At 34.2% G+C, this 11,667-nt stretch overlaps 1 protein-coding gene and 1 long non-coding RNA gene across 2 annotated transcripts; one reads left to right on the forward strand and one right to left on the reverse strand.

The window, feature by feature from the left end:
• Positions 1-1,292: 1,292 nt before the first annotated feature.
• Positions 1,293-5,620, reverse strand: LOC132132084 (uncharacterized). The gene is made up of 5 exons (XR_009429002.1): positions 5,484-5,620; positions 3,628-3,734; positions 2,188-2,247; positions 1,461-1,526; positions 1,293-1,363 (listed from the first exon to the last, which is right to left on the reverse strand). It is a non-coding gene; the product is annotated as an uncharacterized LOC132132084 (long non-coding RNA).
• LOC132132083 (cryptic protein-like) lies at positions 5,258-8,620 on the forward strand. Its single transcript, XM_059544322.1, has 6 exons — positions 5,258-5,402; positions 5,490-5,539; positions 5,618-5,773; positions 6,577-6,691; positions 6,779-6,888; positions 7,875-8,620. The coding sequence occupies exons 1-6, from the start codon at positions 5,386-5,388 to the stop codon at positions 7,991-7,993; spliced, it is 567 nt and encodes a 188-aa protein (XP_059400305.1). The 5' UTR covers positions 5,258-5,385; the 3' UTR covers positions 7,994-8,620.
• Positions 8,621-11,667: the final 3,047 nt, after the last annotated feature.

Here is an 11,667-nt window from a genome sequence, read left to right on the forward strand (position 1 = left end):
AGCCAAAAGCTGCATGTTTGTAAGCAACCAGATTTGAACTTCAAACCTTTGCTTCTGACTAGAGTCCATAATCCATAATTGTGTTTCCTTCAGTAAAAAGAAATATGTGCAGATTTCTCTCCTGATTCAGACTCATATTGTAGGTCTAAGCAACGATTTGAAGTTAAAAACATCGTAACAATGGATTTGTTTCTAACAAACATGCATCTTTTGTCTTCTCCAGATGTTAACTGATGGATTATTGTGATGTTTTTATCAGACTCTCATTCTGACGGCACCCATTCACTGCAGGGCATCCATTGATGAGACACTGATGCAATGCTACATTTCTACAAACCTGATGAAGAAACAAACTCATCCTAATCTCGAATGGCCTCAGAGTGAGGACATTTTTGGCAGATTTTCATTTTTGGATGAACCATTCCTTTAGGCGACGCTGCATGCATATAATCGAATGTTTATGGAACTCATTTCATTGTGCTGATGTGTATGCAACAAATAAAAATTTGACTGCAATTGTCACCAAGTTTGCACCAAGATTGTTTTGCCCTTTTAATCCCAATGCTGCTCATATAAAAACTGTTCATTTTGCATCGCATTTGTCCTCGTCTCTTACAGAAGTGGCTGACATCCTGAATCTTAACCTTTCAAACGGAGTGAAGAAACTGCAGTGCCATTCAGAAGGCAGACAGCTCATTAGGAGACAGAGCGTCAACCTTTGCATAGCTGATAATGATTCAGCTGTCATTACCGTGTCAGTTTTCAGAATAGAAATCACAATAATCAGCTCTGTCAAATGTTCCCCATAAGAAGCAACTTGCACTCGCTGTCACAGCCAAGAATGACATGGATATTCAATAAATCGTTGTCAAATGTATCCTATTTAAAATATTTAATTACAGCAAACTAAAGTTAACTATATTAGGTGTTTTGGAACAATGTTTAAGGGAAACTTCATCTAAAAATCGAAATGCTTGTCTGTGACGTTATAAAACGAGCTGGTTACAATGTCATTCCGAACTACACAAAGGACAAAAACAAAACAATAAAAGCAATATTTGCAATTTTTTTGTCTCACAATTCTGACTTTATTTCCTGGAAATTCTCTTTTTTTCAGAATTGCAAAAAACTGCACGCTTAAAACTTTAAATTCTGAAGAAGTAGGCAAAAGACATAAATACTGACTTTTTCTCTCAACTCTGAGTTTAAATCTCACAATACTGACTTTTTTCCTCACAATTTCACACTTAAAAATTTTTTTTTATAAAAAGTATAAGTCACAATTATTTTTCGTATCCTGTGGCAGAGACATGCTTCCATATTATCCCTTCAATGCACGATCAGGAAGTTCATTTCAGTTCATCTATGGATGCATTAAATTGGAAACCAGTATTTATCAAATGTTGCTGTATTTACAAACGAATAAACTCAAGTCAAATAAACATATCTGCACTTCTTACCTCCATAGATGTCATTAAAACTTCCCTGAAAACGCCTAATGGGCCTGCACTGGTGTTATCCAGAGGCTTGCTGATTATGGGAATGAAACACAAAGATATGTAAATTAATTATGAGTCAGCGAGATCGCTCTATCACACGCACTTCACCCGGAGAGCTGCACACTCGAGCCACAGCAGAATGAAAGCACCGGTGTCTCATCCTCGTCACGCAGAAATCAGCTTTTATGGAAAATGCTTTGTCCGGGGATCAAATCCCATGTGATATTATGATGAAGTTACATGCACCTAATGGCCATTGATATTTCGGTCTAAAGTTATACATGTGGTTTGAGTTTACTGCTGCTGGAGTTTGAAGACACTTTTAATCCATGCATTCACTTTGCTTTACACTGGTGGAAATCTAACAGGCGCTAAAAGCAGTAAAATAAGGATGACCTGATTTCTCAAATCAAGCGTTGTGTTGAGGAGTGATGTGCTTTACACGGCAGAAAAAACACTTTACAGATAGTAATGATAAAAAAATATCTACAGTATATATATATATATATATATATATATATAATAAAAAGATAGGAACCATCGTGTTGTGCACAGGTAAACATCACTTACAATCTCCTAGTAATAGCATTTGAATAGTCGTCTAATTTAAAATAAACGTGAATAGTACAAGACGGCATATTTAATCTGGATTCAGATTAATCTATTAATCCTCAGCTACTCTAATTACCGCACACATTCCCCTGGCAGAAACATGACAGACTGTCAGCCGTACCAGACAGACGTGCACCTGTGAGCAGAAAGAATAAATCACCTTGTGACTCCTTCTGCATCTGTGACAAAAGCGCAGCTCCGCAGTCGACCTGAAGACAGCAGCACAGCGCAGAGACTCATGACCTCTGCTGCTCATTAGTACACATGATTTAATCCTTCTTTATGTGAAGGAATTATTTGATTAAACCTCATTAGCAAACACACAATGCATGCATTTATGAACTCTGCTTTGCATTAAATCAAGCAAATAAAATTTTCTTTTCATTAATTATGCAATTGTGTGTGTGTGTGTGTGTGTGTATGTATAAAGACCTCTAACACTAGCTTGCTCTATTCTTTTTTTATTCTATCTGTTTTCTTTATATTATATTATTTAAAAGCCAATGCTACATGTGTGTTAACCTAACTGAGACTTGTTAAAGCACTTATATTTCATTGCTCTTTTTGTGGTTTTTGATTGCTTCCACTGTCCTCATCTGTAAGTCGCTTTGGATAAAAGCGTCTGCTAAATGAATAAACGTAAATGTAGAATGTTTGGCGATTGACAGGGTATTAACATACGGTTACTAAGCTGTTGCTAGGGTGTTCTGAATAGATATAGGTTCAGTTTAATTTGTTTTTATATGTTGTGTTTATGTAAATATGAACAATAATAGGTGTTATTTTAGTATTATTTATATACTATGTTGATTCATATTTTGAATTAGCTTTTATTTTTATATTTCATTTTTAATTTTAGTTTAGGTTTAGACAATTTTGTCAAAGGGCTTTTGTCATTTTTATTAGTTTTTTGTTATTTTAATATTTATATTATTATTTTTAATTTTTCTATTTTTTTCTATTATTATAATATTTAATATTTAACAATTTTATCATACTTTATTTAACATAAATATTTAATAATATTTCTATTTTTGTTGTTGGTGGTTTTTATTTCAGTAATTTCCAAAGACAACTTTTTTTTTTTCATCTAATGTTTTAATTTTTTCCAGCTTCATTTCAAACACTGAAAACTATTTTTAATTATTTTAATTTTAATAATAACAACACTGATAGTTGTGTGCTTTTGTCATGTTTTTTATTAGTTTTAAATATTTCTCTTTAGTTTATTTATATATATATATATATATATATATATATATATATATATATATATATATATATATATATTTCATACATATTTATTGCATATTTATTGTAATTGCCAAGGCAACATTTCTTATTTTCGCTTAGGTTTTTAAGCATTTTATTTTATTCCAGCATTATTTCAATTACTGAATTTTTTTTTTTCTAGTTTTAGTTCTAGTTAACAGTAACATCACTGATAATGATGCATGACTTAGCAAACACAACTAATAAATACACAAATCTAAATCTAGCAATATAGCAGTCTGACCTTTAGCCTTTTAGGTTTGGCATGCGTCACACACTTAATCAGCTTTATTTAGCAGCTGTTCGACATCGTGTTAAAGATCATTCCTCTAGATGTACAGAGCGGCTGTTCTGTTGAGAAACAATTCCCAGCAACAATTAGAGGAAATGTTGGCATGAATGTCATAAAAACATTAATGGCATCGCAAGAAATGCTCTCCAAACTGGTGATGCATTGCGCTTGGAATTGAAAAATGCATCAACCTGAGCCATCTAATTTGCATGTAATTTATTTTTTTCATTGTGCAAAAGACAGACATGAATTAAATGTGAAATGTAAAACAGGACAGGTCCATCACTAAAGCTTGCATTAAGATAATATTATGCTTGTTCTGTTTAAAGACCATTTATAAAATAGAGCTGAGGTTTAGGAAGAGCGAGTTTGTGAAAAGAGAAACCAGGGCACATGTACTGAAGTGTATTTGACATGATTTCTAGTTGAATAGATGAAATGAAAGAACAGCAAACTAAAATGTTTGAAAGTTCTTCCCCTCACAGGCTCTGAGAGGAATCAGCTAATTAGAAACCAATAACAAAGCATAGGAACAGAAATAGAGCAGGATTCGGCTGCTTGTGCTTTACGCTCCTCTTTAAAAGAAGTGAACCGCATCAAACAACAAAACATCCTCAAAAGAAAACGTACTCTAATTCCTTCAGGTGTCCAGTCCGCTGTCGTTCCTCTGGAAATGTCAACCCATGGGAACAAAATCACCAGAGAATTCAACTGATTTTTATGCATAAATGTTATAAACAAAAAAGACACCATCTAGCAGCTAAGAATTATTCTGGAAGCACAGGTCAGATTGTGCCTCAACAACAGCAAATGTGAAAGTTAATATATTTTCTTTGAATGAAATATGTAGAGATGCATTTCAATGAAAATGCAAAATCCTTATATATATATATATATATATATATATATATATATATATATATATATATATATATATATACACACATATATATAAAATGAATGATATTTTGGGCATATGAAGTAGCATTAAAAAAAAACTATTCATTTACAACGTAGAACAGTTTTTTATTTTATATATATCATATAAATATTTTTAAAACATTTGAGCAAATACAAAATGTCGTCTTTTATTAAATAGGTTTTTTTTAAATATATTTGAAAATATTTATTTTTTGCCATATGGGATACATATGATTTTATGCCATATGATTTTAACACGGGTTGGAGGGACAGACTTGCACGCACTGTATAATGAGTTTTTGTCTTAAAGTTAAACAATGGGTGTTATACTAAACGATCCATTAAAATGCACTGCACTTCTGTCCCTCACAGCCTTATTTCATTCCTGTCACAAATTAAATATATAGCGCAACTCTTGACTTAGATCTATAATCGAAATGTTTTCACTTGGGAAATAAAGATATTGTTTCAATCCCGCATTGTAGAGCATCAAAGCGCTCGCAGATTTAGCCTCTGATCGCTTCTGTGATACTGAAGAGAATCGATTCGTCCCAAACCGGTTTGACTCACGGAACTAATATGAATGGACGCTGATTTGCATTATCGGGTGCGCGCACGATCTGTATGACAATGGGAGGGTTTACAGGTGTTAAATAACAGACCCCGGAGAGGGACAGACAGAGTGAGGGTGTGCTGTTCATTTGGTGTGTGATGGTGACACTGGAGATGTTCTGATGCTGTTTGGATCCGTATTGAGCAGATCTGGGTGTTTTGCAAGCGCGCGGAATTATGAATCACCTGTATAGGTGAGCAAATGATTCATGATTCGTTTTGGAATAATGTAACCACTCGTCTTTCTCCACAAGCCTTACGTTTGCTATTCTTACCTACAGGTTCTTGCTGTCTGCTGTGGCGGTTTGTCAGGCGGTTTCGTCGGATTCAGGTAAAAGTCGGCGTTTTACATGGTTTATGTTGGGTTTTCACAGCTTCTTTCTAACACGGTTTCGTGTGTCTCTCTCAGGCTGTGAAGGAGCAGAATGTGGGAAAGCTGGAGTCGCTGGAAAGCCAAAACAGCACGCGGAATTCTTGAAAAAGTTCAACGAAATGAACACACACACGCCGCAACGTCAGCACCAGAACGCCGAGGCCGTGTTACCGTTCATAGGACTGACCGGAGGTGACGTCATCATTACACACTCAAAACATTTTAAATACTATTATTGAAATAGAAAAGTTTTATTTATATATATATATATATATATAATTTATTTATTTTTTTTTATTTTTTTTTATCGTGTGTAGATCTGATATGTAGTTACTGAAATAATTTTTAAGGATTTCTGAAGGTCCTACGTCTTAATTCACAAATTAATGCCTTAAAAGGTACAGAAAGTCTTGGCATTATATGTTACATTTTAGATTTTCAAAAAAAAAAAAAAAAAAAAACAATTTCTAAACATGGCGATTGTAACAAAATTAAATGAGTTTCTGCTTATAAATAAAAAAATATCTGTCAATTGTGTATTAAACCTTGTTTTCAACTTCAATAAAGTTAGAATTTAGTTTTTGCTTTTCACTTTATTTTGAATTCATAAAAAAATTTGTTTTGCATCTCAAGACAACGTCTCCCGAGTTAGGATTCTTTGGACATTTGCACTGGAAAACAACAGAGATACAATGTTTGCATTCTGTTGCACTGTAACAGCACTTACAAACAGAAATGAGAGTAAACAATGTGCATGAAGTAGAAGACTGCATTTTGAGCATTTAGGCTGGAGTTGAGCGGATTTATCCATTTATTAATGGGAATTCCAGTCTTGTCAGGCGTAACGGCCTGCACAGTGTCTGGATGGCCGTGTTGTGTTGGGAAACAGATGTTGGTAGCAGCTGTTTAGATTACATGTCATAAATATTCCAGGAAGGGGCTGCTGTTTTGCATCCTTGCATTAAACATCTTTATTCTGCTGTTTCTCATTTCAGTTGCTAAACAAAGTCGTACCTGCTGTAAGAACGGTGGGACATGCATTTTGGGAAGCTTCTGTGCCTGTCCGAAGCACTTCACCGGCCGGAGCTGTGAATACGACGAGCGCCTCAGGTAAAGAAATGACGTAAAGATTGAGCTGGATGGCACTGGGATGGTTGCACATGGTTTTTAAATGACTGTGTGTTTGTATTTTGACAGGGATTGTGGTGTTATTCCACACGGAGAATGGGTTCAGAAAGGATGCTCGTACTGCAGATGTGGATATGGACTTCTGCACTGCTTCCCACATGTTTTCAGCAAAGACTGTGGTGAGTTTATAAAGAAAAATGACTTTCTTCCTTAGTATTTTTGTCTTATTTTTCATTCCAAATATCTAGACCAACACAAATGACTTAAGCTATTAAGTCAGTTTTCCTAAAAAACGGGTCGATGTTTATACTTAATACAATACACATATCTGCCAGCGGGGTCAGAAAAATAAACTTAATTCAAACACTGCAAAAAATATATTTTGTCATGTTTTCTGATACAAATATCTAAACATTCCTGAATCAAAATGCATCTACTAAAGAAGAAAAATGACTTAAGGTATTAGGTCTTGTATACTGAAAAATATACATTTTGTTAGTCTTAAAACAATAAAAAATATATCTGCCAATGGAGTAAACAAAATAATCTTATTTCAAAACCAAAAACGACATTATGTTGCTTCCCACATTGGCAGAGAACATGAAATTCATTTTTTACTTGTCTAGAAAATGCTTCTTTAAGAATTGTTAGATATTTGGACTAGAAACAAGACAAAAAGCACTTTTTGCAGATTTTTCTGACTCCATTGGCACATTTTTTTTTTCTTGCTATATGCATAAATTTGCTTATTTTTGATGCATTTTGTCAGAAAACAAGACTTAATATCTCAACTTATGCTGCTGCTTAATTAAATCTACCTTTTAGTAAGAATGTTAAGATATTTGGACATGAAAATGACAAAAATACTGAGTAATAAAGTCTGTTTCAGACGCATTTCAATTTGATTACAGTGAGGCAAGTTGATTAGATGATGCCAGACTCTCTTAATATCCTGCGGTTTAGCTGGAGATAAACAACAATAGACAGAAGTTCTCACCTCCAACACTTCTCTAATAGTGCTGTGAATCACTGACTAGCGCTTGATTCATCCTGAAGGCAGATGATTATTCAGACCGTCTGTTTCTCCTTTGAGGAGCGGTTTCTTCAAATAACATTCTTGTACATTATTCAGTGTGTATTTATCTGTTTCATTGTTTTCTTTCAGACGATTCTCAGGAAGTTCAGTGGCACCGCTCAAGCTCCCCCAGAACGTGGTCGTCTTCTATCATCATGTGTGTTGCCTGTATTTTACCCTTTCTACTGAGAGTTAGTTTTCTTAACTAGGTCTCGTACATCAATGATCTAGACTTCGAAATATAACACAGCAGAGATGAAGATGTTAATTTTCTCTGACATTTAGGGCAGCATTTATTGGTGGCACTGAAATGCGTTTTGCTTCCAGTGGAAGTGTAACTAGCTGTGTTAAAAGCAACTGTTTAGTGAAGGAACATAGGATTTATATTGAAAATATAGTGTGTGTGTGTGTGTGTGTGTGTGCACAGCTGAGCCAAAATGACTTCTGTCTGTCTCTATGAATTTGTTATACAAGAGAGTGCACTGCTGAAAGGAAAGCTTTTCATATTCTGCATCTGTATTGCTTTTAAAATATCTGACAAGCTCATTGTTTTCTGAACAATGAGCTTGTTTTAAAGTCAAGTTCTCGCTTTCCTCATTTGTGCTCTGCTTGTCAGAGGAGAGCGAGGCAGATAATGCTCAGATAGCCCAGCGTGATTGTTGACCTTTAGGCTATTTTCTCTTATCTTATATAAACAAGTCGTCCGTCCGTCTGACCAATCAATCTCAGTGACTCTCTTGACCTTCTCGAGCTGGCCAGTGATGTACTGTAACACTCTGTATGATTGAGCGAATGAATTCGTCTCATCTAATTAAAACTCCCATCAATAACTGAGATGACTGACTGTTTTCTGACTTCAATTAAGCAATTTATCATGCATGCTGAAATTTAGATTGGATCCCAATAAACTGAGGCTATGAATAACCATGAGGTGCAAAAATGACTTAATTTTGTAACATTAATATTCAAGCTCATTTTTAGTAAGTCATCTAAAGAGCCCAAACGACTGCACGGTTTCGCCTTTTCAAATTCGTAAATAATACAAAGATTATTTGATCAGAAAATACTATTTCAGTTTTTCTACTTCAGAAGTTGCACAGTTAATTCAGCGTTTCTCGTCCGTTCTTTGGAACTTCTGGTGAAATTTACTAGCAATCTCTGAGTCTGAATTGTTTCTGCACCCATTTTTCTTTCTGAGTCTGGACTGAAAGCTCTCTTCAGAAACAGACTGAATAAACAGAGATACTCTGGACTCTTTTACACTACAATGCTGCTGTTCTCTTTGGTATTAAAAGCTGGGTGGGGTTGGGAAGACCATCCTAAGCTCTGCATCTTCTCCATTGTCAAGCGTGATAACGGCCTCATTCTGCACAGAGAATCTACTCTTACATGCAAAACAGATGCTTACATGTCAAAGAGATGATAATGAGGTGTCTCATGTGATAAATGACTAGGATATAGCCCAGTCTGCTATTCAGGATTTAGGAACAGAAACCATTTAGTTCAGTTAAACTCATTTTGATATTTACTTTTGTGTAAGGAGAATTATTATAATTCTCATGCACATTCTCAGTATTGCAATGCAATATTTTTTTATTCTTAATTACAAAAGCAACATGGGCATTGTTAAAAATACAGTTAAAATCAACATCACATATTTACTCTACTGTTCAAATGTTTGTGGCTGGTAAAAAATGTATCTTCTGCTCACTGAGGCTGCATTTGTTAATTAGTACAATTTATTATTGTACTGTATTACAATTTAAAAGAACTGTTGAATATGGAATAGAGTTGTGCTGCAGAATATTTTTGTTGAAACTGATACATTTATTTTTTTCTGTATTATCTGATGAATAGAATGTTCAAAAGAACAGCATTTATTTGAAAAAAGGAAACTTTTGTAGCATTATAAATGTCTTTACTGTCACTTTGATCAATGTGTCCTTGATGAATTAAAAAGATACATTTCTTTAAAAAAAAACTGGACTCCAAACTTTATATTTATTAAAATAAAAAACAATGTATTATGGAATTGTAAAAATGTTGAATCGCTTTTGAGAATAATTAAAAAAAATAATTATATATATATATATATATATATATATATATATACTATTTTGTCATGGGAGCTTATGCTAAATTTACACAAACAATGTTTTTTTTAATCATATGAATGGTCCATAAGCAGTATTATCTTAGTATCATTGTATACTATAATAGTTTTTATTTTTATACTTTCTGTTTTCATTTTTCATTCTAGTTAAAGTTTTTTTTTTTCTATAGGTTTCATTTATATTATAAAAGTCAAATTGTATTTATTTTAGTACATCAAGTAAAACTTTTTTTCTTATATATTTTACTCTGCATTTTAATTGATTTCAGTTGATAAAATAACCTTGTCCTCCTGTTCGATTACAGTACACGATACCACTGTGACATTAGTTTGTTGTACGTGTGTGGCTTATAACAGAGGGGAGTCAAGTTGAATGCAGCTTCCAAACGACAAAAAATAGCCGATTAAGATTTTATTAATTTTAATACAAGCGAGTCATATTATCAGCTGCTAAATTCAGATCTGTGATTGCTTGCTGGCGCTTAGCCAGAGATAGATGCGTTTATACAGCGCTGCGCATTATAACCAATCACACATGATTCTTTTGAGCTTATTAAAGCATTGGCCAATCAGAGGCGTTCAGATGAGTCATCGCTAAAATGCCGGTGCTTCCTTCACTCGCTCACTGACTGAATACCTCTTTCTGGCGAATTCTCTTGTCAGAAACAACAAAGTGCAGATGTGTGTACGAATCTTTAATTAAGATATTGATTTCACAGTGTTAACAGTTTCAGTGATTTTAATGGGAGTTTCTGAGAGTGATTGAAATCTAGACTGTCAGTGAAAATGATCTTTAATAATGTAAATGTTATTTGCTCTCTTTCTGAACAATGAAAGATTAGTAGCAATATTTATATCAAATTAACTTTCAATGTTAAATTCACATTGAATATAAAGTCAGTCGTATTAAAAATATGTTATGGCATGATACCTATATCTGTTACTTAAGTAAACAGACAGGGTTTTATAATAAATTACATAAATTGGAGTAAAGGCTGATGAAATATATACATTTATACACGCACACATACATTACATACATTTGATCTATATATCTAAATAAAAATAGGCTCAGTATATATCACCCAAAGTAACTAGTAACTAACTACTTGAGTAGATTTTTTATCCGATACTCTTTTACTCTTACTCAAGTAACTATTCAAGACTAGTACTTTTACTTTTACTTGAGTACAGTTTTTGGGTACTCTACCCACCTCTGGTTTCTAGCCACTGTTTTCCTCAGGGTCCTTGTCTCCATTGAGATCTCTGGATTCTAAAGTGGCATTAGACATTCTTTAAGTTTCATTGATCCCCTTAAAATAATCTGCTCTATCTTCTAACCTCCAGCGATTAATCCAGTATACAAAGCTGGCCACATCAGGAGACTTCTTTTACTCCGTTTCCATTCTTTGAGTTTCAGGATGTCCATCATTTTGCAGAGTCACGACATTCAGACGCTTGGGAAAGAGGATAAATGGGAGCGTTTAGAAAGTGACTCTAAAGAGAAACTCTCTCTGACTATAATATAACCCTTGCTCCTGCTGGGAGACTCGTCCTCCAAATGCGATCGTTTCCATGATAGTATTTCATATGCACAAACTGCTCGAGTGCTTTGATGGACGCCTGGCATGTGGGTTTAATTGGGCTGAAGGAGCTCAGCAGGAGTTTCCTCACTGAAAAGGCCGGATGTGTGGGATTACATGCAGGAAATCTGTCTGGGTTTGTGCTGATTGGACGAGGATGCTTTTGTAGCAATTGCAGGTAAACGTT

Source organism: Carassius carassius, chromosome 49 (assembly GCF_963082965.1).
Source record: "Carassius carassius chromosome 49, fCarCar2.1, whole genome shotgun sequence".
Classification (NCBI taxonomy): Eukaryota; Metazoa; Chordata; class Actinopteri; order Cypriniformes; family Cyprinidae; genus Carassius; species Carassius carassius.

Coding starts and splice junctions, on each gene's coding strand:
- LOC132132083 (XM_059544322.1), top strand. Junction 5,540..5,617: donor GGCGGTTTCGTCGGATTCAG/GTAAAAGTCGGC, acceptor TGTCTCTCTCAG/GCTGTGAAGGAGCAGAATGT. Junction 5,774..6,576: donor GTTCATAGGACTGACCGGAG/GTGACGTCATCA, acceptor TTCTCATTTCAG/TTGCTAAACAAAGTCGTACC.